This window comes from Rhea americana, unplaced genomic scaffold, assembly GCF_003343005.1.
Source record: "Rhea americana isolate MKP2758 unplaced genomic scaffold, rheAme1 scaffold_111, whole genome shotgun sequence".
Taxonomy (NCBI): Eukaryota; Metazoa; Chordata; class Aves; order Rheiformes; family Rheidae; genus Rhea; species Rhea americana.
This window is the reverse complement of record NW_028185162.1, coordinates 3,050,659-3,078,112: the sequence shown is the minus strand read 5'-3', so window position 1 is coordinate 3,078,112 and position 27,454 is coordinate 3,050,659. Positions and strand designations below refer to the sequence as shown.

General features: G+C 39.8%; 1 protein-coding gene across 4 annotated transcripts; it reads left to right on the top strand.

Moving 5' to 3' along the window:
* Positions 1-27,454, top strand: LOC146600965 (merlin-like). 4 transcript variants are annotated; one of them, XM_085315705.1, is made up of 21 exons: positions 1-18; positions 913-1,070; positions 4,275-4,514; positions 5,573-5,699; positions 6,027-6,141; positions 8,172-8,297; positions 8,677-8,799; positions 13,557-13,640; positions 14,246-14,314; positions 14,530-14,612; positions 15,849-15,924; positions 16,370-16,507; positions 18,261-18,335; positions 19,112-19,225; positions 19,670-19,792; positions 20,388-20,605; positions 21,509-21,611; positions 22,382-22,509; positions 23,105-23,255; positions 23,961-24,170; positions 25,235-27,454. In XM_085315705.1, the coding sequence occupies exons 4-21, from the start codon at positions 5,602-5,604 to the stop codon at positions 25,268-25,270; spliced, it is 2,070 nt and encodes a 689-aa protein (XP_085171831.1). In that variant the 5' UTR covers positions 1-18; positions 913-1,070; positions 4,275-4,514; positions 5,573-5,601; the 3' UTR covers positions 25,271-27,454. The 4 variants fall into 4 exon arrangements, with proteins under 4 accessions (XP_085171831.1, XP_085171840.1, XP_085171848.1 ...); XM_085315714.1 differs by lacking the exon at positions 1-18 and having other exon boundaries at positions 28-1,070; positions 4,275-4,472; XM_085315722.1 differs by lacking the exon at positions 1-18 and having other exon boundaries at positions 998-1,018.

The following is a 27,454-nucleotide window of genomic DNA, read 5'->3' as shown; positions in this document are numbered from 1 at the left end:
GTAAAGCTGCGGGGGAAGGTGACTCTTTTTTTGTGGGTGGCTGTGTGTTTTCACGGGAATTCGTGCTCTTCTGCCCACAGTTAGATCAAGGATGTGTAAATGGGCTAAATGGGGGGGATTTCATGTGAACCTACTGAAATTCTAGCGYGTCAGAAATGGGAGGAGAACAGGCCTGTTGTCCTTGCTTACCCACCCTCTGGTAGAAATTCGGTTTAAATCTGTGTCTAAAATCAGCACCTAGGGAAATCTCTGGGTTGAATAATGGCAATAAGGGCCTTGGCTCGGCCGTTGCACTCAAGCTAATGTGCTGCTAGCAGCTCCTGGAGGGTGCTGTTGCACTTTGCGCCTGTGACTTCAGCCTGGGGCTAGCTTTACATCTTTTAACTTGTGTTCACTCACCTTTTTTTTTTTCACTTGCAAATATTTTGGTGCTGCCCGTTTTTCAGGCTYATTTTCTTTAGGCGTTACTGTCCCATTGTCTGTCACCACAGGAAGAAGGCAGATAGGAATTGTATTTATTTAATAGGACAGCACTGCAATTTTGCTATTTGAGGTGACTGGGTACGATGAGAACAAACTATTTGTATTGCTGGACACACTGTTGAAGTAGTTTATTAAATACTGCCGAAGAGATTGTTTGAGAGTTCATTATCAGTTCTTGGAAATCTGCAAGTCAGGGGTCRTGGTCTTGTTCCTGAAACCTGTGCTTCTTTTAGCGTCTTGCTGCTTGAATTGCAGTGGAGAGAAGTTGGGAGGAGTCTTGCCGGCACAGGCAGGAAACGGTTAAGAGTCCTTCGTATCACCTGGGGAAGCAATTCTTTGGTTTTTCAGAGGGCGCTAACATGCTGCGGTTCATAGGAAACAAAGGAAAGGGGATCAACTATAAAAGTTGTTCTTGAATTTTATTTTCAGTGGCAGAACTTGTGAGGGGTGAACGTTGATGTCTGCTGAGAAATATGGAATTTTGGATCAAAAGAGATTTTATTTTCCTATGCTGGTTCAGAAAAGGATCTGGGAAGTAAGTCTGATTCCAACTGGTGACTTTAGGTAACTTCTTTTTAGYTTGAGAGGTAAGAAAAAATATTTATATCGCTGACCCATTTTAAAACAATGAATTAATTGCTTCAGTTGTTATTTAGGCAGGGCAGGGAACACAGGCAGAAGTATGAGTCAATGACTGTAAACAAGCTTACTTTTCTCCTTTATTGTCTGTATTAAGTTTAGTTGCATTAACTTCTGAGCTTAAGTRTAGAAACTCAGGAGATAAAAGAAACATGACAAGGAAGGGGATCTTAGGAGTAAGAGTTACAGTAAATATTTCAGTGATGAAAGGACTTTCAAATTGTAGCAGTGTCTCTGCTAATGTACTTTGCACTTGGTGCATCATGTATCTGCTGTTGGTGCCACTTTAAGTGCTTCCTARACCTTGTTTCATTAAACCACGCTGCACCCACAGGGTTTATATGTTTCAGCTCGGGTAAGGACTTTTCTGGTGGGTGGACTGCCCCTGTGCGTGTACTGAACATTAACCTGGAAAGATAGACTGCTTTGGGGGCTATTAGAGAAGGGACTTTCAATTTCYACCACTTTCTAGCCTGTCCACTGCTAGGACTAAGGTTCACCTTAAAAAGTGATGCTGGCTTTGTGCATGTGTGTCAGAGTTAGAGCAGAGGTGCTTTTTTTCACTTGAGTTCGGCTCACTGAAGTGTGACTGGATGGTAGTGCCTCATGCACAATTGTTACTGAAAGTAAGTGTCCTGTAGAGGAAAACATTTATATCCTGTGCAGAAYCCTGCGAACCATCAATTTACCTTGGAAATACTAAACTGAAAACAAATCATACTCTCGCTCTTGGGAAGGCTAATTACAGCTTGCTAGTCAAGGTATTTYTCAGTGTCTCAGCATCTGTGATGTACTGAAATCTGGAGGACTTATGGAGCTAGCGGGGGGGTGCTGTTTTCATTTTCTTTCAGATTGTACTTTCAAGTTAACAGTAGAAGTAAGTGATATCTAGTATATGTGTTGTTTCCCAATTTGATAAGCTGTATGGTGCAGTGGTGTAGTACTGCTGCCCATCTAGTGCTGTTATGTAGATAAGCATCAGTCTTTGCAAGAAATGCCTTGCCAGTTSTTCTTGCTGTTGCCCGATGTTCCTGGGTTCCCTTGTACCCCCACATTTTACTCTGATGCTGGTTTCCCCTTGTCAGGAAGGGCGCAGATTGTAATCCAGTAGGAGCTGGAGAATGTTAGTTCTTTCATCTAATGAGGACACACAGAGAGGCAGTCTTAGTACTGTACAGTTCCTGCAGGTTACATTCCTCATTTCTGCATTCCGATTACCCCACTGAGTAAAGCTCTTATCTGTCTCTTAGTTTTTATTAGKCGCTGAGGAAGCTGTGGACATTCACAGCTTCTAAACTATCAAGTCCCAGATTCTGGCTGCACAGGAATCTCTTTTCACTCCACCCTGTTTTGGATTAACATGTTATTTAGTAAGGTTATGATAACGTGCTGTGAGCTATTCCATTTTGCTGCTTCTGGATCTTGAGCTTATAGCCCTCTGGCAACTGCATAAATAAATCACTGGAACTCAGTCACAGARCCTGTATCTTGAAACAAGTTGCATATGATTCACAGTTCAAAGCTGTTGTTATTAGCAAGAGAGCTTGATAGTGTATCACTTTGCATTTAAATCAAAGATTGCAAACCTGAATTGCCTTATTCTGCAAGAATGTTCTTATTTGAAAAGTTATTTTTCTAAATACTTACGTGCTTTTGCTTATGTTATCAGTAGCTGACATTCATTTAAACTCAGTGAGAATCTTTTTTATTTCTCTCCTAGTATTGCTGATTAAAATGGAGTATACATTTCTTGGGAAAATATAATATTTGAAAATGTGTTTTTACTGTGAGACAGAATGTACTTTTCCATGGAATGGAAATTCTGGAAAGGAAAAAAAAAGTGCTATTGGCAATCTTGAACAAATTATATTGTCATTTCAACTGTGTTATACAGAGGGGGGGGAAAAACTTCAAAGTAAAAATGAAGGGCTTTGGAGTTTTTTGTCATTTTGAGAAAATGGGTACATTCTCTTGAAATAGTTCAGTTTTATCTGTTCAGCATTTTCCATATGAGGACTCTTTGAGAGCATTCTATACCGTCCCTRACTCTAAGTTCTTGTATAATTGAATTGGCTAGTTCAAATTACATATTAAGAATAAACTCTGAAGCTTTTTCCTTTTTGTCTTCAGCCTTTTTTTTTCTCTCTGAGGAGAACTAATAGAAGGGTTTGTATCCAGTATTTCATAGTGGTTCATACTTCTAATACCTTAACTGCTGTATCCAATGGCACACTGGCACACTCTCTTTCAGTAACACTGCAGATATTGAGGAAAACTGGACAGGAAAGGCCTTTGGAATGTAATAGGTGAAAAATAATTTTACCATCAGCTTTGCAGCTTGCAGATCAGAGACTAAAAATTTATTGGAATAATTATGCTGCTGTTTTGGATACCTTCACATGATACTCTGACACTCATGCTTATTGCAATTACATTACACCATGCTACTATGGTGACTTGGATGCTTTCAAAATATTCATTTTCCTTTAATTTAAAATACCTTATGCAAATATGTAAATATATAAATATATAAAAATGAGTATAGCATATACCAATAGAAAGGACCTGAGCTCTGCTAAGCCATATGCCCTGAAATAGTCTCTAAATTATAGAGAAAAGGCACTCTGTGAGGAGATCTGTGTTTTGCRCTTCCCTAAAAATGTTTCCCAAAGACAAGGGGGTACTCTGGCAGTGAAGGTACTTGGTAGTGCTCTGGATATGTCTCCCTGAATCAAATTTTGCTAGGGTCTCAGAAGTGTGCTCTCTTGCACTGATCCTCTGGAGCCTGAACTGACTTCTGCTAGCATCGGCAATAGGAGGCCTAGCAGTCTCCGAGTGCTGGAGGACCATGGTGGGAAGAGAGCCCGAGGAAATAGTTTCCTCCTGTCCTGGTGCAGGAGCAGGTACCCTCACATCATTCCTGRTAGAGGTTTGTCTAACTCGTTCAGAAAGATGGAAACTGCATCCTCAGCTTTTTCCAGCATCGTAGTATCTTRTTGTTAGAATTTTTTCTCAATGTGTAACCTTGCTGCAGTTTAAGCCTGTTATTTCTTGACCTGACTGTTGTGGTCATAGAGAGTGGACATTATCTTCATGTCTCATCATGCTTGTCCCTTCTCTATACTAACCAGTTCTTTCATTTTACCTCACAGACGGGGGTTTTTTAGCCCTTGAATCTCTCCTTTGGACTCACTCCAGTTAGCCCATTGTCTTTCTGGAAGTGTGTTGCCCCAAACTGGACACAAGACTTCAGCAGAAGCTTTACCAGGGACTACTGGAGGGAGCGGACATCTGGCTGGTCTCAGTGCTGTCAGAAAGATGACTTTTCTCCTGAGCTTCTCCGTCTCACTGTGAATTGTCTCAAATATTTGTTCTGATACCCATGTGATTTGGTAACTAACTCATATGTTCTCTGCCTCAACTTCCCTACAAGTCAAAAAAAAAAAAATTCATACACATTTTTTTCTCTTAGGTATTTGGGGTTTTTAGATGAGGGGGCAAATGCAAAGTAAGTGGAAAATACTCAGTATGCTTGTGTGCCGTTTTAAGACTCAGTGGAAGAAAGACAAGATATTTTATAAAATCTTGAAAGATTTGGACAAGTGGAACTTTTCAATTTAAACTAGAACTTTTATTTTGGAGTTTCTTAAGGAGAGATTGGAAGTCTGCCAGGTTATAATAGCTTTATTTTGTAGGAAACCAAGAATGCCTTAGTCTCCTTGTAGCCTTTATAGCTCACTGATATTAACTAGGCTGTGCAAATCTGAACTATTAATTTTATGAAAGAAAAACAAGAAAATTTTACAGCTTTATTTCCTATGCTCAAAAGTAAACATCTGAGAAGTGCATAGTGCAAATTCACAGTACATCATTTAGCCCTAGCTTGCAGTGTTTGATTTGACTGGTATCCTCAAAACCCTCTGGCAATGGAACAAATGTGTTTTCATGCATTTTATTTTTGAAGGCATGCGGTCAATTGCATTTTAAAATATAAACTTTTTGAAGGAATATTCGGTAGGCCTATGCAGAACTTAATTTCACATTACAAGAAGTCCACTGGAAAAATCAGCATTTCAAATAGCTTTCATCATTGTGAGCTAGTATGCTCAAGAGAGCAGCATAAACTTTGCTTAATTTCACTAGCATTTKTATTATTGTAGGGAGTTAAGATCCTATGATGTGAATAAATGCAACAGATTAGTTGCTCAGGGCATCATAACTGATGGAAAAGGGTTGACGTAAGGATGATACCATATTTTTTTGCTATATAATGCAGCTGTCTGCCATATGTTTTACAAAYGGAGCTTCCACTGATGCATTTGTTGCAGAGAGACTGCAGGAGGAATTTTGCTTGGATATGGGAAGGGGATGAGGAATGCCATGTTTATGTTGCCGTGACTCAAAATCCGAGTGTTACCTATGTGAAACTGTGCCTATTTATCTGTTACAGAGTTTCAGAGCAAGACACTGCTGAATTGCATGGATGTTGATTGTATGGATCACAAGGGCTGGATTGGAGGATCCCTAGATGTCCTCAGGCGTAGTGAGAGGCAGACCCCTGGATCTTGCAATATAAGGTCTGAATGAAACTCATTCTAGTACTGTGGAATTCCAGTGCTTATACAGATATGAGACAAAAAACAAGAATTATTTTTTGGAACAACTGTTTTTAAAGAGTAGATCCCAATGCTAAACTATATCTATCTATCTATAGATAGATATAAAAAACTTTAGATCCTTTTTTGTTTATGGTCAGAGTATCTTTTTGGATGCTCTAACATGTATAAAGACAGCTCATAGTGAAAGATGACTTTATACAAGTTTGGACTTATCCTACCTTAGAACTTAGCCAAGAAAATGTTGTTATATTTCCAGCCCTAAATGTAAGACGTATTCAATTTCAGGTGTGGCTATCATAAGCTAAAAAATATGTCTATCCGAGGCCTGAAGAAGAAACAACCGAAGACTTTTAAAGTCAAAATTGTAACAGTGGATGCTGAAATGGAGTTCAGTTGTGAGGTAAGAGTCCTCAGCAGAATGCTAGAAAGAGATGGAGACTGTCCTTTGTATTAGCAAGATATAAAAGATATTCCAAAGATATCTCAAAATTCTGTAAAAAGCCACAGGTGGAGYTGAGGTGCTAGTCAGTAGTTGTGAATAAAGGAATGGAATCACTAAAGGCTGAAGAGAGTAGTAGGTTAGGGGAGCAATTCCTTGCTCTGCTCTAACTTCCATATTTAGCTACAAAGTCTGTGAAAAATATCACTTCAGTTTGGTAGTACTAGCCTAAGTTATGTGAAGGCAGTACACTATTAGTGCCCCCCCTGCCCCCCCCCCCCAAAAAAAAAAAAAAAAGAAAAAGAAAAAGAAGGCCTGCATCTATCTTGGGATGGGTAAAAGTTCAAATTCTGTTTGCCTTAAAATCGATCCATTATTTTTATAAAAATGTGTCACACTATCACAGCATGTGATGCAAGGCTTTTTGTTTGTAAGTGTGCCTATTTCCATGTCGATTTCTTTTAAGTGGCACGATTCTTAAGACACCCTCAATGAGGAAATCTTATCAGAGTTCATTGAAATATGTTGTTTGTAAAGTAATTTACCAAATGATACTTCCATGATTTCCATGGGAAATTTCTTCAAATATGAGTTTACCATTTGTAAACTCCAGTTTATTTCTTCAGCTAGAATGACTCTGGTTTTCTCTGAGCTGAGGAGAAAAATGATCCATGTGAATGGAGAAGCTAGCTCCTCTTCTATTAGTTACGGCTATCTAGTAAATTAGGTAGAGAAATCATGYCTGCAGAAAAATGTGGAAGAATACAAACATACCAACTGATCARTTGCTAAATGATTTGGGCTGTGCTGTTCAGGAGACAGAGCTGTGTGGCTGATGAATTCCTAATCATTCAACAGAAGCAAAAAGATGTATTATTTTGAGAAAAGGAGCTAGAAAACTGAGGTCCAGTGAGACTGACAGCTTTAATGAGAGAGATGACTGTCTCGTGAGGGGTTTAGTATTTCATTAAGTCCTGCAGCGACAGAATGTTAGTCATAGGCAGTGCATTTCTGTGCCTTATTGATCTAGAATACCTGAAGGCAGAGTCATGAAAATAACGGATTTGGAAATACGTTTTAGAGCTAAGGACCCTTGTTAACAAATCCGGTTTGATATATTCCTTCCTGTGCTATCCCTCACTTCTCAAATATTGCTGTTTTCCTGAGATGATTTCCTACTTCCCATCCAARTATTGCCTAGAAATTCATTTTTTTGCTATTAAGTTTCTCAGTGGCTGCCCATGCGATTAGACAAAAATCATCTTTTAACACGTAGCCAAATAGAAGAAACAGATGTGCAACCTCTTCTATGAAAAATGAGACATAGTGTGTGTGTGTGAAATTCAGGACCTTTAATCAAAATCTCTGTTTTCTATGGAGCTGAGCTAGTAAATTACTCTCATTCTGTATCTACCCCATCAGATTAGATCACTATTTTTTTTTCTGGATACAAAAAAATCCTGACTGTACTGTACACTAAATTTTGCTCCTAGAAGACAGACTCCTGTTCATTTAAATCAAAGTAGCATAAAGGCTTGGCTTAACACCAGTAAAATAACTGAGGTATGCAAAAGATGGATTTGCTTTATGATCGTTTGACATTTTTACTGTGCCCTGGCACTCCTTCAATTTCCCCAGGCCTCCCCTCCAGTCTTTCCAATTTGTATAGGCTGTTGAATAAGACTTTACAAATATTAATAAAGTCTTGCCACATACTTAGGAGATTGATCCTGATTCCCTGTGCTTGTGAAAGTGCTTGATGCTGTGGTAAATGACTACAGCTGCTTTGTGAATGAGTGTGGAGGAGAGGAAGAAGAGACAGAACACCATAATTACTGCTCCTTTGCTGTAGACAATGGTGGGTATATTTCACTGAAAAGCTAAAGGCAAGATAAAGTTCACAGAGAAAGGCAAGTGGTAGCCTGCTTTGCTTGCCTAAAATGTAGCAAATTTATTCAAGACAAAATCCATTTTTGCTTACTTTCTTCTAGATGAAGTGGAAAGGAAAGGACTTGTTTGATCTGGTGTGCCGAGCACTTGGTTTAAGAGAGACTTGGTTCTTTGGATTGCAGTACACAATAAAAGGAATGTGCACCTGGTTAAAGATGGACAAAAAGGTATAGAAAATGAAGCGTGTGTGGGGAACACAACCTGGCAATTTCTACTTCTAAAAGAGTTGGTTTTTTTTTTGGCTCGGGAGCTAAAAGAAGGTGTGTTAAATGACAACCCATAATTCTAGATGGTATCTCTTTTAAGGCTAAAGAATTTCATTGTTATACTGTCTGACTCTTTGTATAACATTTGACCTGGAGTGTCACACTGATCACTATTATATGGGCTAATTGTTATTACATTAAAGCTAAACATTTGCCCTTCCTACTAATATTTGAAGAGGCTGCTTTAAGTGGATTATCAGCTGCTTTCTGRTTTTTCTCTAGAATATTATTTGGAGACATTTCTGTATTTTTCTTGCTGATTTTATTTTTATTTAAATAGGTTTTGGATCAAGAAATCCCCAAAGAAGATCCCATTAGCTTTCACTTCTTGGCTAAATTCTACCCAGAGAAGGTAGAAGAGGAACTGTTACAGGAGATTACCCAGCATTTATTCTTCCTTCAGGTCAGGAACAGCTTTTTTTAACCACGAGTTCCTTATGTGTTCATCCTACTCCTTTTGTATTGCCTTTGATCTTGTTGACAGATGTTAGTCTCAGAATGACTCTGTCTACTTTAGCCATGTGAGATGTCCCTGTAAATATCTCATTTTCTAAAATACAAACATCTCTCCTGAATACTGTGGTTTTATGTGATGTTAAATTGAATGTTGTTTTTGTTCTCTTGATTGCTTTACTTGCTGTGTTTGTGCTAGGAATAGCAGCCAAATTGGTGGGACCTGTAGCTTCATGTTTGCTCCCAACAGTCTATATTAAAAAAATATATCCATGCAAAGTTAGCACTGCTTGAAGAACCTTCTCTTCTGAAGCTAGTGGAAGAAGAAAAAAGCAGCAAAAATGAGTATTTTTGGAGATTTTTTATTTTTTTTATTTTTTTAATGTATTTTATGCCCTGGGCCTGACATTGATCAAAAGAACAGATCTGTTAAGCCAATTCATTCTGGGTTCCTCTTCAAATCTGAAACATTTTTAAGTAAAAAAAAAAAAAAAATCCTCCCCAAAACCCCCCCAAATTTTGCTCTGCTTCATTAATTTAACATTTAAAACTGGGAATGGAACCCTCTTCTCCCTGTATCTGTAATTTGTTATATATAGGCACTTAAAATATGTTTTCAAAGCTTGTTGGGATGGCGTGGTACAGCTTTTACGAATTCTACAGTGATTTAGCACATAATTATGAAGGACAGCACTGATTATTAGGTTACTTGAGTACAGGTGGATATGCAGAGGGACATTAATTTGCCAAGCTTCCCATTTTTTACTTAGGTTTGGAGTATGAGTCACGGAGATGAGTCAGCAAGGCTGGTCATAATCCATTTTGAATTTTGGGACAAAACTTTATATAGGCTTGGAACTACTCTCCCACTTTAAATCAAACAGTACTTCTTGTGTTGTATTTCTATGCGCTAACAGTTCTCCATAGCCACACTCGTTACCGATCCTGTGAGACAATATAGTGCAGTATTTGTGGGAGCTAGTTTCATGCTCGGAGGACAAGAAATCTTAGATTGATTTAATTTATTCTTTCCTTTATTTCTACTGTTGCCCAGACATGAAGGCTTTTTCCTCATATAATTAGAACACTGTGATCTACTTCTATYTTTTTGTATTTGTCACCAGCATTGTATTTTCTGAGGTCTATGAAAATTTCTGTCTTATGTTAGRTTTTAGGTCATCAGTGTACCACTTCAGGGTTAACATAATGTGATGTAGGTGAGTTTGTTTTTAACGCCAAACTTCCTGGGTCATCAGTCTGGCCTCAGGCAGGTTCACTTACCCCAACTGCATTTTTTCTGCTAAACTTTACATATTTGCTCTTATTAGCTGTTTGTCTGATAACTGGACTAGCAGCAAATGTCTGTAATTTTTCTGAAGCAATTTAAATGAGACTGCATTTCTCAAGGTTTCTGCCCTAATTGATCCAGTGCTGAGATGTGTAAAAGTGAAACTATCATTGCATCAGCCTGAAGAGTTTTCCTGAGCCTTGGACAGCTGTTACCTGCTCTGGCCTCAGCTAAGTTGGATGAAGAGAGGTCTTGAGAGTGTCACTGTTCTCTTAGACCTGCTGGTAAAATCTCTTGTGTAACCATTCCCTAACCCAGTTCTGTCAAAATGTACAGGATTGAAAAAGACCTGTTATTAGATGGATGAGCTATGTGCAGGAGTGACTACTCAAGCAATTATGGTGGCAGTTGTGAAGGTGGAGAAGAGGGAAGGAACAGTGATAAGCGGCTGGGGACMATAGTTTTTTTCCCCATATCAGCTGCAGCTGGAACAGGACCTGTGACTGCAGCCTAGCCCTGAAAACTGGGAGATCTTGCTGCGTATGACTGTAGAAGGCACGATCACTAGGAGACAAGGACTCAACCTGTCCTTCAGGGATCTGCATTTTGGATTGTAGGGATAAAAGATCATGTAGTTTGGTATCTGTCCTGAAACATAGGTGTGTTCATCTAGTAAGTTCCAAAGGGGGTTGCAGATGGTCCCTTGTTGGTCAGCTGCCTGTTCCAACATCCATGCTAATCCAGCTTCTTTCTTGAGTTGCTGCAGAATCCTCTGCAAGTTGCAGCYTTCTGAGGGGTTACTTCTTTCTGGTAATTTTCAGCAGTACATGTCTGTGCAAGCAGACTGGATATATGGAGAAAAATTGGTCTGCATCTGTAAATGAGCACAATGAATACACTCATTCCCTGAGGAGGATGTTAGTGAAGTAATGAGAAAATGCTGTTGTTCCAAGGGTTAATATATGAGCTAGAACTTCATCCAGAACCCTTAACCACTTGGCAATTTGTTTCTTAAGCTAATTTTGGAAAGGAATGAGAGGGGCAGAACTTTTCCTCATCTTTCTTTTAATCCTGTTTTTTTGCCTTTGCTTTTCTTTTCTCCTTGAACCTGCCTTGACTGGCAGATACGCAATTAGCAAATTCTTCTCATTCCACAGTTGAAAAACAAGACAGAAACAAATTTGAACTTGCCAAGTTTCCTGACTATAAGGACTTAAGATCACACCTGGATACTAATAGGAAAAACATGTACAGACATCTGGATGCTTACAGTTTTCAGCTCTACKGACTATTCAGACCTTTACATATTAATGTGGCATACCAGCTTTTTGCCAAACATGAATAAACTTAAGACTAAAGCTAATTTTTTTCTGTTTAAAGATTAAATAATTTTCTCTTTTATAAAGGAGCATAAGAAAACATCCTTATAAGATTTTATTTGAAAACTCAGGCACATATATATGGGATTTATCTTAAGTTTTTCCTCAATTCAGAAAGATATCATTTGTACCATGGAATATGAAAGCTGCAGCTTTCCAATTTGGAAGAAAAATCTTTTCATTTTTTCCATTTTACAGCTTAGTTTTCCCTACACTATAACTCAAGTTCATATACTGTGCTCACCAGAGGCTAAATTTAAAAGAAAAACTCTTTTGGTTCATTTCAGTTCACAGTGCCTACAGTTCCAACTTGTATTTGTAGATAGTTCAGTATTATCTCAAGTAATTTCTTTCTTCCATTTTGAAAATGTTTAAGACTGCATTATGCAAATCTCTTATCTTGTGCTTGTTAATAGGCTAAATTCATTATATTTGAGGCAAGTTTCGAATATGATTTAGTGGGGTTTTTCTTCTTTCCTCTTAGTTTTTTTGAGGTAGAAAACCCAGCAGGTATAAAGTCAAGCAACATCTTATACTATTACACCTCTAAYCATGGTAGCACCAGAGATTATTAAAGTTAAATGGTAAAGAGTCTTTTAACTTCTTTTATTCTCTGCTTTTGTTTTTAAGCCTCTACATTTTTTGTTGTACTTGGACCACAATATTTGAATAGATTCAGTGCTCTATTAGGCAGTTTCCCTTTGTGGGCTCTCCTTCATTCTCCAGTACTGCAACACTGGCTTGTGAACATGGCAGGTCTGTTCTCCTTGAGGGTTTACTTTCTGGACAGCTTGTAAACATCCTAATGTTTTCATCATAATGTCTCTATCCTTTGAGATATTCAAAACTCAGCTGGACAGGGCCCTGAGCAACCTGATCTGGTTGGACCTGCTTTGACTGGATGATCTCCAGAGGTTCCTTCCAGAAATTCAGTATTTTACATGTTGTAAAGGTAACTGTTTTTCAACAAAACTGCATTTTTTTTGTTGTATAGGCTTTTAGTACCCTTCTAAGTAGTAGGTCAGATCACTGTTTTGTGTAGCCTGTTTAGCACCATTGAATACAAGAGATTATGGTGATTTGCAGTAGCTAAGGAGCTCACCTGCCTTTTTTTAATGTTGAAGGCAAAATTGCTATAGCTTCGTTCTGGGGTATGAGTTGGTAATAAGAGGGAGCATGAGAAAGGGTGTTTCACTATATTTGTTTGAAGGTAGTATGAAGAAAAACCCTAATGATACAAGACTAAAAGTTTTTTGCTGATTTATGGAAAAGACATGTTTTTATTCTAAGCTGGGAATAATTTGGTTGAGAATGTAACAACTGATTGTCGTCTTTTCACTGAGTTGTCTTACTGAAATTAAAAATATTTGTTTCGCTTTCGTGCTTATTTCCAGAACTATAATTTACAACCAGAATTTAGTATAACAGATCTGTTTACATCCTTTAGCAGCATAYAGAAGCCAGAAAATGCAGGTAAGTTTGTTTTGCCAAACTGGAATAAAGATTCTTTCACTGAGAGCTAGAATGAAGCCTCTGCTCTCTGCAAGGAGCATTTACAAGAAAGTACTTGCAGTAGTTTTTAGATAACATCTGATAATATTTTGCACTTATAAATCACCTTTATTCAAGGTGCAGTGCAAACATTAGGAAAACCTAACTATCCTAAATTAGACATGAAGGGCTATTTCAAAGCAAGGAGAAAAGAAAAACAGTGAAATGAAGTGCAGACAATAAAATTCGTCTTCTGTAGCACATTCTTTTTCAGGATTCCRTATTTAAGAGTAGGGAGATAGCTGACTGGCATTTCTATGAACCTAAATTAAGATATTTTAGCTTTCAAAATTTTGGGTTTTCATTCAATATAACCTTAAGTAAAGATTTTCTGTGTATAAATGCTGCTTTATTGTTGCTATTATTAACTCCTGATGACGATTGCCAAGTTATTAGTTTGGGCATGTCCAGTTTCATTTCAAGCCTGACATAAGTCCTGACTTTGAGCTCCTTCTGTAACTTGCTCCCATTTATTTCTTGATTTTTTAGGTTAAGAAACAGATACTGGATGAGGAAATTTATTGTTCTCCAGAGGCAACAGTTTTACTGGCTTCTTATGCTGTTCAGGCCAAGGTTTGTGAATAATGGTACTCTTTACTTTTTTTAAATACGTTTGCATTGTGTTAAGTAAAATGTGCAAAAGTGCTAAACTTTGTTAAAGAAATAGGTCATCTAGGAAGGTATAGGTACAGGCATTAATAAGCATTGCATGCCATYATGAGCCACTGCAAGGATTCTGAGAAGCTTGCTTGCTGTTTTACACAGTTCTGGAGACCTCTTTGGACCTAACCTTTTCATGAGGTTTCTCCTGGTTAATTTTCCTGTTCTGAAAAATGTCCTTGCGTACAGCAGGTGCTGATACCTTGAGCTCACACTTAGCTGCCTAACTCATGGTAGGACGTAATGATTTAGGTATCTTTCAGGATAAAGTGAACTGATTGTCACCTGGAGCCAAACTCATACAACAGCTGAAGGCAAACACAATCTCTTGGCAGGGATGGCCATCTGCAGCAGGCCTGCTGCAATAGAGGTAGATGAGCATACATTCCTGAACTTAGCCCATAGCTCAGAGGGTGTGAAATGTCAGGAACTGGCATGAAACAAAAGCTATGCAGCCAGGAAGTTCTTCAGCATTCTACATCTAGTAAGCTGAAGTATCTTTTCTTTTCTTGGGACAGTATGGTGACTACGATCCGAATTTTCATGAGCCAGGCTTTCTAGCCCATGATGAACTTTTACCCAAAAGGGTAAGTCTTTGTTATGTATAAAAACAAATCTTTGAATCAGCTCTTTAATGCATCACAGATACTGCTGTGGGATTAACCAGAGCATTAGAAACTTTGTGTTTGCCCTGAACTTGGCAAAATGCTGTGAACTGCATTGCTATATTTACATTCATTGAGAGAGGCAGCACATGTATTTGTATGTTCAAGGCAAAACAAACTTCTTCCCTTCTCTGTAGGTCCTCAGGCAGTATCAGTTGACGGCAGAGATGTGGGAAGAAAAGATTACTGCTTGGTATGCTGAGCACAGGGGTATTGCCAGGTATTGATATGATCTCATTCTTTGAAAATCCCATATATTTCAATAACCATTTTTTTGCTGTCTTCAGTAAAATTTGGCTTTTGTAAGTGAGCAAAGAGACACTGGGCTCCAAGTCATGCTTCTAATAGGTTCCTTTATTTCTAAGTTGGGGGGGGCATACTCCTCATTCTGGGTACAAAGTGTCATCTTGTGTAGGGCACCAAGTGCTTGTAAGTTGGACTTGCTTTGAAGTGGGCAGAGAAGCTGAGGGCTTGTGCTGAAGTTCATGACCTAGCCTATCTAGAATAGGGAGTCCTGTCCTGGCAGATGCTTGGTATGCCAGCAGAAAAGTTCCTGAGCACTAGGTTGACATTGTTAGTGCTAAGAGATTAGTCTTTTAAGGGAATCAGTTAAGTACCTGGAGTTGCTGGTGTCTGCCCTGAACAGTGGCTGCCTTTCTAGAACTGTATCAGGCTTTTCTAACCCTAGAACAAAGGAGGAATCTGATTATTTTATACCTTATGAAAGTCATGGCTCAGCAAGGTGTCAGTGCACTTAGCAAGGAACCAAAACAGTAGACATGGCATAGCAGTTCCAGGACTATGAATTTAGTGCCTTCCCATGCGGACATTCAGCTACTTCTAACACATTCAGCATGCCTGGAAACTCAACTAAAGAAGYAGGAGTTGTTGGCACCCAGAGGCAGCCTTTCCCAATCCTTCAGTTTGTCTTTGGCTGTTGTAGATGCTTCTTAGCACTATGTTTTCTGAATATTTTCCTCAAGACCTGCTGGTGTCTTGCTTTGGAGGGAGAGTGACAGTGAGTGGAGAGGTTCTCACCTTTTGGAATCTGCCCAAACCACTGTTTAGAACTTGTTCAGGATTTATTTCTCAATGAATTCTACTTCCTAAAGAAAGTCTTCTATGATGTGAAGAAAAGGGGAGAGGAGGTTTCCAAGAGATGGTAATGATGGAGTGGCAAACCTAACCCACAAGGATAAGATTGGACTGGAATTTTAATRAAGATTGCACTATACATGATTCATGAGATCAAAATAGGCAAAGATTTACTGTTTTTTTTTCTGTAGAGATGCTGTTTCTATCACCCTGCTTACGTTGTTGAGAGCAAGGCAGCAAAATTAAAGAAAGTGCCAAGAACTATATTGTCTGTTCTTTTCTAAGTGGGGAATGTAGAATCAGCTAGGAGGGGAAAGGTTGGATAAAAATTTCCGAGTGTAATCACATTATTATTCTCTAGGGATGAGGCTGAGATGAACTACCTGAAAATTGCCCAAGATTTGGAAATGTATGGTGTCAATTACTTTCCCATTGCTGTAAGTGTTTTCTTTTAGCAATTTGCAACTGCTSTTGAGTATGATAGTGTCATTTTAAATTCCTCTAGGGAGCTTAGAGCTGGGACTCCTGGGTTCTGCTTTTCTCTGCCACTAGCAGGCTGTGTAATGATCACCCTGACACAGTTTACTTGCCTGCTAAATGAGTTAGTGAATAAAACAGTAATCTAAAATCTGTCAAAGCTCTTGGGTGGCTCTGGGTATGTAATAGCAGGAAGGGAGAGAAACAGTTTGAGCTGTTTCAATCAACCTAGAGGACTAGATCTGTTAGCTGGCAGTGACCACGTTGGTACTTCTGTAGAACAGATTATGAATGTTCTAAAAATACAAATACATATCAATATCTTAAAATAACTGTTTCTTTTCAGTGGTTCAGTGTCACTGTGAATACTCTTTACTGACACCTGCTGTGTGCTTTTTTGTTTAGCAAAATAAAAACCATACAGATCTACTACTTGGAGTTGATGCCAAAGGTATTCATATCTACAGCATTAATAACAGGTTCTCTCCGAATAAGTCATTTGAGTGGAGCGCTATCAGAAACATTTCCTATAGTGAGAAAGAGGTATGATAGATCTAATGTATTTTTTATATGCAAAGGGTGTGGACCTGGGATTCTTGGAACAGGCTGATAGCTGTCTCTGTTTAAACAATTTTGGGGGAAAAAAACCTAGGGAGGTTTGTTACCAAACTAAAACTAGCAGACCTGCCTTTCAGATGTGCTGTATAACCTCAGTTTACCTAGGAGCCAAAGGCTGCTCTGAGTTTTTCATACTTGTGCCGTCTACTGTTCTGATTTCTTCCCTGCTGCTTGACCTCTGCAAAACAAGTGCATTGATCTCTTAGTAGAAGATCTATGTTGCAAACACCACTATGGCTGGCTTCAGTCATCTCAGCAGGGATTAGATGGTCCGTAAGAACTTCAGTTTCATTTGCAGAAGCTATATTTGTAGATGGTGTTTGAAGTACACTGGCAAGAGATATGCAGAGGGACATCTCTGGTTTTATGTCTGAATTCTACAAGTTTTATCAGTGCATGATTTCAGTCTTCAGCACAGCCCCACTATTACATAAATTTCACTCTGATTTCAGAGCCCATCTTCTACTTGTAAAAAGTAGAGCAGGGAGTTGGTGAAGTTGTGAGTCCTTTCAGATGAAAGGGATGTGGCTACATGGAAGGCTATAATCAGAAAAACAAAACCAGAAAAATGTTGGTACTGGAATACCTGGAAACTAGCAACCAAAGGACAGTACAGCCTGTTCCTTTCTTTCTGTGGGTCTTAAACAAATAATAAACCCAGCCAACCAAAGCCCCCTTGAGAGTTAGATTTACTGTCCAGAGTTAAATGTACATATATYGAATCAGGCAGGGCAATCTACAGGAGCGTTCTACCTTCTAATGGTTTTCTTTCCTTACATAACATTAAGCTTCCCTGCTGGTCAGTGAATAAACTGCTTTAATTAACAATTGGGAAGTTGGACAGCCCTGTATTAAAACTCTGCTATTTTCAAAGACATTCACAGCCCTGCTTCTTGCCAGGCAAACACATTCAACTGATTGTTGCCTACTGGGTGAAATGAGCTACAGTATGTTATGATGTTGATGACTCAGATGGCCTGAAATTATATACTGCATTGCAAATGAATTGTAAGAATAGTGTGCTAACCTGTGAGTCTTAAAGCTATTTTTTGTTATGCAGCTGAACTGAGCTCAGCATAAGAAGTGAAACACTGAGCATTGACCTGGCAGTATGAAAGCCCTTCATGTCCTCTAAAAACATCTTGGGAGATAGGACTGAAAATCTGAGAAAATGGGAACTCCATGATGCTATCTGATAGGAAGAGACAYGAATACTTTGGGCCTTTATGATGCATTTTATTTGCACCTGACATTATTTGAATTCAGAGAGGTATTTAACATCTCCCTGACTTTAAGAATATGACAGCTTCTGGGGATTAATAATGTATTCTGCTTTCCTAAAAACCAGTGACTGTTCCAGTGTTCTCAGTAGTTTCCAGTGTACAGGTGGTAATATGAAAACCACCACCCAAACTGCTACCAGGTGTGGGTCTGTGGGAAGCATTGTCTTCTGACTTGGCCTACTACAAAAGCAGATGAGGAATGTGTGTAATAGAGAACAGCCCTGGTTCTGATTCTCTTGGGCAAAACACTTCTGCCTCACTCTATCCATATATCTAACATAGGTTTGTAATTTCCTGGAGAGATGCAGAGAAGGACTAAAGTTTGCATTAGTATTAATACTTTAATCTTTATTTTTCCTGTGCTTCATTTATTTTTTTTCCTCTTGTCTGTACAGTTAACTATTAAACCTCTTGACAAAAAAGCAGAAGTCTTCAAATTCTTTTCCTCACAACTCAAAGTAAACAAATTGGTAAGTGTGCTGCTTTCTTCCTTTAAAACAGAGCCTTTTAATACTGAGTGATATGTGAATAAGGACTCTTGTTTGCCTGTGAAGCCCATGTAGAGGCTAGGAACACTGAGTTTCAACATGTTTCCCTGTTCTGTCTGGGAAATCAGGGAGCACTTGTTTGTCCTACCTTGTTTGGGTCGATGATGAGTGGAAAGTGAGAGGTGAAAGAAGGCTGAAGTTGCAAAGAAATCTGAATTTTCTTTGCAGTCTGAAAGGTTGGGAGGTGGCATCATATGGAAAGGTGCAAAGTCACTGCAGCATCTGCCTGTCTGACTGTAGGTTCTTAACTAGGTACCACTTCCTGTTTTCCAAGAGAAGCAACAGGAAGGGATGTAATCGACTGAAGTGTATCATCACTAACTGCTTCCTAACCCCACCGCTGGGGTTGGGTCRTTTTTCAGTGTGCTTGTAGAGGGACCATTGGAGGTGACTGTTCTCATAACTACCTCCTGTGTATTTCTAGCTGAAATCAATCGCCTTTCCTTTTCCAGGAAATTAGAACCAGAGAAGGGTGAAGGACAAAGAATCCCTCTTCCTATTAGGAACTTTTCTAAACCATTACATACCTGGCTATGAGCCTGCCCTGAGTGTTGCTCTTTTCAGAAGGCAAAGAACTGCCAGCACTTGTGCTGAAGTCAGTGTCAGCTTTTGTCCTGTGAGACCTCCATGGGGCTTGTAGCCCTCTGACTGCAGTACAAGTGTATCTCAGTCATGTTTGGTTTGTTTTTCCCATGCAGATTTTGCAGCTGTGCATTGGAAACCATGACCTGTTTATGAGGAGAAGAAAAGTGGACTCAATAGAGATCCAGCAAATGAAAGCGCAGGCCAGAGAAGAAAAAGCTAGAAAAAAGGTAGACCTCTGCTGCTGAAAATACTGATTATTATTCCAGCTGGTGCTCTTACTGTCCATGCATTCATCAATACGTGTATGGGAGGTGAGAAAGTGCAGCAGGAGCATGTGTGGGAACAACTCGTGTGTGTTTGTAGCATCCGAGAAAATAAGTGAAGTTTGTGATCGCTTCTTCAGTTCCACTTCAGTTCAGTTCCACAAAGATCTGGGGTACATGGCAGACCAATCCAAATTTTTTCCCCAACAGTCTGAAATAACTAATGTTACTAGTTAGAGGAGTTCAGTGCTGTTGAGAGCAGGTTGCTTCAGCATTGTCTCTGGTGGACTTCAGTCTACCAGTCAGAGAGCAGTCAGTTCCTCAATACTTGTTTGCTGTGAGTCCGCTTGGCAGCCTCAGGATTCTGCTGCAAACTCACAAACTTTGTATTGCTCATTCTCTTTCCAGATGGAGAATCAAAGGTTGGCCAGGGAAAAGCAGCTCCGAGAAGAAGCTGAGCGAGCCAAAGAGGAGCTGGAAAGGCGTCTTTTCCAGCTGGAAGATGAAGCCAGGCAAGCCAATGAGGCCCTGGTGAGTAGCATAGTAGTCTGAATGTTCTTGTGTTTGAAGGGCTGTCTTGGTTTAGAAGGTTTTTTTTCTTATGGCTCCCATAAGACAGCAGAAGCTGTGGTTTAGGTGAGGCAGGAGAGTTTTTTACCAAGTGGGAGGGGGACACGTTGGAATACCTGGGAGAAGTCTGGTCTGCCCAGCCTCCATTTGCTGTGAACCGTTCTGATTTCCCTGTATTTGGTTCACAGTGCTTTCCTCAGGCAAAGAGGAAGGAATGCATGCAGCATTAGGAGCTGAAGTTGGGAGAAAGGGCATGGTGCATATGGCCCTGACAGCTGAAGGGGGCAACTTTTGTCAGCATTTGGTCGATGTCTTTATTCAACACTGAACCAAATGTCTCTCCTTGCTTTATAGAGGTAAGAGGCAGGAAGGAAGATAGGCAATTCAGGAGCAGAGGGGAAAGGACAGATCCTATAATTATGTTTACTTTGATTTTTATTTTAAAGATTAACATTTTTATCCCTTGATCTCCTGGGGAAAGATGTCATCATCTTGACTGCAGGGGTGATTTTGTAAATGCTAGACAGAACATCTAAGAAGAACTGTTTGCTCTTAGCTCCGATCCCAGGAAGCAGCAGAGTTGCTGGCTGAGAAAGCTCAGATTGCAGAAGAAGAGGCCAAATTGCTTGCCCAGAACGCTGCAGAGGCTGAGCAAGAGCGACAGAGGCTGGAGATCACAGCTCTGAAAACCAAGGAAGAGAAACGCCTGATGGAACAAAAGATGAGGGAGGCAGAGCTGATAGCAGTGAAGCTGGTGAAGGAATCTGACCGGAGGTTGGATTTTCTTGGGTGGGATTATCTGGGCCCTACTGAGATGCCTGGGTGGAGAAAGTGCTGCTCTTTGCAGAGCTCAGCCCAGGAGGGAAGGAGTTTTCCCAAGCAATGCTTTGGAGTGRCTACATTTTCTTGTATATTGTTTGTTGCACCTTGTACTGGTGGTTGTGATTCAGATCAATAAGAGTTTACAGAAGATCTGACAGTTTTAGAGATTTTTGTCATTAATGATCCACAAATACTGTGCTGAAGCATTTTCTATTTAGCATTATCAAAAGAGCACTGACTACCTAGCTAGCTAAGTTTAACAGTCTCTGTACACTGGGAATTGAGACTTTCATTAGTGCCAAGGTGTGTTTTCTTACAGACTTTTAAAATCATTGAAAAGCATAAACCACGTATGCGCCTATGGAATATAAGATATGTATAGACATATCTGTATGTGGGAGTTTGCATGTTCTGTAACTGTTGCCTAAAGATGCTGAGCAGACCAGTGTCAACACAGGATATTTAACCTTGCTATTGAGAGCCTTTTGTTTGTTTTAGGATACTGCCAAAAAACTTGCCAAAGTAAAGAGCAGATATATTGTGCCTCTCCCCTTCTCAGGGAGGATCTCTGATAGCCTGGGGAATCTATATCAGCGGGATATATCCAAGCCCATGGAAATTAGGTGTAGGAAAAAAACATTAATTCAGCCAGTTCATGCAGGATTGTCCTTGAGAATGTGTTGTGCTGTGTCCAGTTTTTTTCCCCCATGTGATCATCCTACCACARATGTTATTGGGGAGGAGAATCAGAGTAATGGACTTTGTTTTCCAGAAACTAGTGGGGYACATAGCTCAAATCCATGTGTTGCTTTATGCTCAAAATCCACCATCCATATCAGGATATTTGTCTTACAGAGCCAAGGAAGCAGAGCATCTAAAGCAAGACCTGCATGAAGCCAGAGAGGCTGAACGGAAAGCAAAGCAGAAACTCTTAGACATAACCAGGCTTAATTATCCTGTAAGTTTCTGTTCTGGTGGGCATCACTTCATCTTAAGGAATAACTGTCTGATTTTTAGATCTGTAGCCCCAGTCAGGCTGGGTAGAGGCATTCCTCAATCTGTGAAACAAATACACCTATTGAGACCAAATGGTGCTTGAGCATGGTGTAACCAGTTTGGAAATTGTATATGTTCATGTCAGTGCATCAGAACCATAAAGAGAATGGTTTAAATAAACAACAAAACAACAAAGCAAAAACAAACAAAAAACCCCAAACCCACACAGACTGGGACTAGTATCAGGATTTAGGGGGCAGGGATTGTTTTCCCAGCATTTGTGGCTTGTACTGACTCCATGTGGCTGTTCCAGTGGGGCAATGTTTTGTGGAGGGGGTTGTATTGAACCAGCTGTGTTAGCCTGGCATGTGAAGAGCCCATGAGTCTGCTCAGGCAAAAGAGAAAGCTGTCTCCAGCAAGAAGGGGATGTCAAGGCTGCTGCTTCAACTACCTCTTCTACTCTACTTCTGCTAGGAATAGATGTCCATTCTCTGCAATAGATAAGGAAGGTTGCAGCCAGGATATTTCTCTACTTTTGGATCTATGAGTCGTGGACTTCAGCTGTTCATCTGGGGGCACTCAGAGGGGGAGGGCTGCAGTAGCCTCTGTGCAGCTCAGAATCCATGGGGACCTTATGAAATGGCTCAGCATTGCCATTCTTGCAGAAGCTGGGGAAGTAACCAAAAAACCAAACAATCAAATCATTGTCAGTGCTTGTGTTGCTTCTTTCAGCACATGGTCAAGTACCCACAATACTTACCAACTGACAGCCGAGATACCAACTTTGAAAAAGGGTCCGTAAAGCTGGATTTGAAAGACATCGACCTCAAGAGACTGTCCTTTGAGATAGAAAGAGAGAGGTATCAGTATGCTCATGGTATAAATAAATGGGAATATGTTAATATTGGAAAGTACAGAAAATCTCTGGGATTTGCAGTTTACCCTTCTAACAATTCAGGATGGCCTCCTACTTGTACATGTGGCTGGAGGCCTTCTACTGAGCTGATGCAGTTTGTGTAAGACTAGCTCTTTGCACCTCTATAATGCTCTCTAAGACAAAAAGTGTCTGGACTTGTTGTGGCTTGATGCCACAAGAATGCATTTTCTCTGTGCAAAGTGCTATGCTTGAGTAATAGTGTATGAGAGCATAGAAGCTTCCCTCTGGTGTTGAGGGACAGTATTGCTTTGCTGGTCTAGAAGGCAATTCTTGGTAAAGACTTGGAAAGTGTGTGAATACTGAGGGATGGAGCAGCAAATCCTTTTTTCTAGCGGGCCAGGGGAAGTCAGGTCAACAGGTGTCAGATTTGATTTTTTTTTTTCCCTCCTGTCAAAAAGGCAAAATGAAACAAAGAATTATCTCTCTCCTCCTTCCCTGCATACCTGTTCTTGAGCTCTGTCATGTTAACAAGTTTTTTTTTTTTTTTTTTTTTTTTATCTCCAATGTGTGGACTGCAGGTTAGACTACATAGAAAAAAGCAAAAAATTTGAAGATCGTTTGAAAGAACTGAAGTCTGAAATTCATGCTTTGAAATTAGAAGAAAAACAGTCTGGGCTTTACTGTCATTGGAATGAAGTACTGGGATCCTTGGATCGCTCCTTAGGAAATGTATGTACCCTAAACACAGGTTTTAGATATAGAAGCAAAATCAGAAAATGCAAGTTGATTGTATAAAATAAAGTGTCAGATTCTATTTGCAGCATGAACCATAAATGTTCTGAATATGTATGCTAAAGGTAATTGCTATATTTCAGTTTAATGCAGATTCTTCAGTACTTTTGATAGTAGAATATTACAAGAGGCAATGAAAGCTTGCATGAAAATCTGGGAAGCTTTTCCAGGGTGGGATATGAGTATCACAAGCAAAATAATCATATTTTGCAGATCATGAAGTCATAGTAAGGGTTCAAGGTCTCAGAACAAACTAAGTATTTGTAACTTAATAACATATAACATATTTAAATGTAGCTTCTCCTAGCTTGCTTTGCGTTATTATGCATGTGTTTTGGGGTTGCTATTTATCTGTTGYAACAATCTTGTTCTCTTCAGGAGTGAAGAACTAAAACAGATTTTGTTTGTAAGCTTCTTGTTGTTTATAAACATTCCAGCCTGTGCAAGAATAGGATTGACTTTGGTTTTCAAGACTGCTCCACATCTAGCTAAAATGGCTGTGAATTGTTTTAGAAACAGAAGGGAAGCTTGGAAAAAGATGAAGAAAAACTTCATTCTTTGGCTATGCATCTAATATTCTTTTTGACTTAATGTTGATGTAGTGAGAGTATTTAAGTTTCCATGTGTTCTGTTCTCTTAAAGACCCCGTCATGGATGAAAACCTTTGAAAGTAGAGATTCATTGGATGTAAATCTTCAAAGACCTTTCCCTGCTTACTCGTTAAATACTACAAGCAGCTGGCCTTGTACCAACAAAATTCAACACACAGTGCCAGTGGAAAAGTCATCTTTTCAATCAAATTCCTTGATTGATAACAGTGTGGGCACAGGAACCAGAAAACAGATTATAAAGGTAATGAGATTCATAAGTAAATTTCCAAATGTTGCCTAAAAGTTCGGAGTTCAAAGAAGTGAAGAATGGCTGGCCTTAKGGAAGTGTTTTGTCCAGCTCTATCACAGCCTCTCAAATGCCAAACAAGCATAGCTGTTAGACAAGTTTGGAGACGATGCACTGGATCACCATCCAGGGCTGTTTAGAACTTAAGGCCACCTGTTTTTTTGTTTATTTTTTTCACTTATGATCTAAGTTGCAATGCAAAGCTGTAAGCCTCACAATATTAAACAGGYGCCCATGTGTAGTAGAAAGATTTGTGTTAAATTATTTGTATCAACTAGGCTTGGAAAGGAGAATGTACTGTCAATATCAAGAGCTTAAAACAAACTGTGCCTAACTTCTCATTTTAAGAGGTAGGAAGTAAGGTAACAAGTGCCTAGATTTCGTACAGTTCAGTTCTAAAGTAATGTRTGATTCCTGTCAGTGAATTCTACAGAGCTAGTAAACTGGGGCTTTTTTTTTTTTAAAAAAAATCTACTTTTAAACTTCACTGGTTACAGTGGAGAATCAAGTATGTATTTGAGAAGGATTGCAAGGACATGCAGCTCTTGAACAGTTAGAAGGAAATTAGCTTTCTCTAGGCAGTGCTGATTGTGCAAGGTATTAAGTATAAAGGAAGCTTGATGTATTTTTTGCTATTTTATATGAACAGAATGGAGCTATCCTCCTTATCTGTATCACAAGGGTTTTCAGGAGCAATTAGAGGCTCTAGGATGTAACTTTCAAGACTGGAACCCTCAGGGCTCAGAACTATAAGGGACTGAGCTCCGTGCAACAGCAGGTGAAAAAACAGCTCTTCCTAGTGCAGGTAACAGAAGCAACTGTTTTAAGACCAACGTTATCCAAATAGCAGRGGTAAGACAATTTTTTTTTTCAAGAAGGAGAAAAAAAATCCTCAAGCTATTGCAGGGTGTCTGGCAAGAGACCCAGAATCAGAGGTAGAGGAAGAACTGGACAAAAGAGACTCCTTTTAGGTAGGAGTTTAGGATGGAACTAATTTTTCCTATTTGATTTGCACATAGGTTCAGCAGCATGACTCGGATGTGATCTACATTTGAAGCCTCTTGTTTCCTTACCAGACTGGTAGAACCTGGTGACAATCTGTTTGGCTGCTGCAAGGTGCACCTGTATGAGGACATTTGCACAACGTTGTGTGCTGACAGGCAATGGCATAAAATGGTGTGTGGTTCTGTAGTTAGTGTGGTGCTATTCAGCTTTGAAACTGGCAGCGTGAGCTGGAAGCCCTACAACTGCCAGGGTAAAATAGCTAGTCTTTGGGTATAGCTGCAAAGAAACCTCCCTGGAAGAGCATTGTGTTTACTTTTTATGCACTTTTGGAGAAATACTTTGTACTTAACTAAACCCTCCTCTCCCCCAGTATCTTTTCATGCTGACTATCAGTACAGTACAGTACTTGTGTAGAAAGGAGGCTAGGCAGCTAGTGTCTGGGGGAGATATTTGGGATGAGGAAAAGAAAATTCATATATGAGCCTGGTGCTTATCCACACAATAGATGAATTCAGTTTTCAGCCCTTTCTGTGGGGCATGACTCTCAGCTGTTGAACGTTTTAGTGTTTATCTGCCAAATATTTTCCTTTTCCTCCCAAAACGTTTTTCTAATCACCTAATTGATTTGCATTTCCCTGCGAGAAATCTCAGCTTGTAATTCCAGGCATAGAGGTGGACATCTTCAAACACCTCTCATTCTTGGGGGAATCCTTTGTTTGGAATGCACAGCTTCTGTTTCTTTCTACAGTTTCTGTCAGTATCAAACACTCTGTTGCTTGCTGCTGCAGTGAACTTTGCATACATTAACTTGTTTCCCAGTTCTGCRCAACACAGCTCCCAAATTAGACAAAGACAAAAGATGCTATTAGTGTCTGCTAAAGTTTGACTTGTTTCTGAGAGGTGCATGCAAGAAAATGTCTGCCTCTTTAGTGAAACCTACCTGCGTGTTCTGGTTTTGTGTTAATTGTCTTTCACCAATAAATCGTCAGTCTGAGGACTTCTGGGGAAGCAGATGATACATGGCTGTAGCTACAGTAGTAGCACAGTTGAGCGTGTGAGTTGTGATGTAAAAAYGGATGTTAATATTCTTAAGCATCTAGTCCTAAAAGCGAAGATTAACGAAGATTAAAAAAATACATTTAATAAAAAGCTTCAATTTCTACATGCTAGTAGCTGCTTTGAGCTGAATAGCGTGTCAATACTGAAACAACATTAACAAGGCAAGTTTCGAACAAATGTGCGAATCTCCTGGGTACACATCTGCAACACTCTGAGAATACATTGTGGGAGAGCATCTGTAGCCAGCTCAGTCCTCGGACTTTTAGCTGTCATGATAGTTAGGTGGCAAGATGCACATTACAGCTATTTGCTATACTGTCTTGTTTTGTTATCCCAGCCTTGAGAGTACTTGCTACCTCTGGTAGGCAGAAGGAGGGGAGTGTTAATTCTGTTCATGGCTCTTTTTCTGCTATATGACAGATTTGCAGAAAATTGACTATTCCATGCGTGATTTCTGATCTGTCTGGGAAAGGCCTTTTGTGTGAGATGGAGACAAAGAGGGAAGAGGCCCAGTGCTGGGCTGGTGGCATTGACCAGAGCTTGACAGTGGTGAGGTAAGAAATGGTCCTAGAGGGAAAAAAGCACACAGTAGCTCTGAAACTGGCATCCTCAGATTTTGAGGGAGGGAGGACAGATGTGCTGGGTTCTCCCTGTGTTCTCTTCCTGTTCCTTCTTTGTTGGTCTTGCCATAAATAATCAAGCTTGTGCCCTTATTCTGCTGCATGTGCTGGGGCTTCCCCTCACTGTCACATCTGAGCTGAGTCATGAGCAGTGCAGAGAAGAGAATTGCTCCACATTCATATTCAATTGATTCATTTCCTTGGCCTCAATTGGGAAAATCTTGTATGTCACAATGAAAACCAGGAGAGGCCCTCTTCTGTAAGGACATGCTGCTGTGAGCTTCACCATGAAGCCTGTCTGCACAAGCTGCCTTTGGCTTGCTGGTTCAGAGGGGTTCTTRCTCTGCATTGCTCTCCTGCAGCAGAGGACAATGCTCCTATTATATCCCTGATAGGTGGTGTTTGAAAGGTAACATGAACGTGGGAGGCATTGGGATCTGCTGGAGAAATGCTTGTGGAACTTCAGGTGCACTGGGCTGTTGCTGGGAGGGAGCCTGCAGAGAAGTGCACCCAGGAATTAGGTTGCTTAATTCTAAAATAAATACTTGTAGCAAT

Coding starts and splice junctions, on each gene's coding strand:
- LOC146600965 (XM_085315705.1), top strand. CDS start 5,602: ATGGATGTTGATTGTATGGATCACAAGGGCTGGATTGGAGGATCCCTA. Junction 13,641..14,245: donor CTTATGCTGTTCAGGCCAAG/GTTTGTGAATAA, acceptor TTCTTGGGACAG/TATGGTGACTACGATCCGAA. Junction 22,510..23,104: donor TTTGAGATAGAAAGAGAGAG/GTATCAGTATGC, acceptor TGTGGACTGCAG/GTTAGACTACATAGAAAAAA.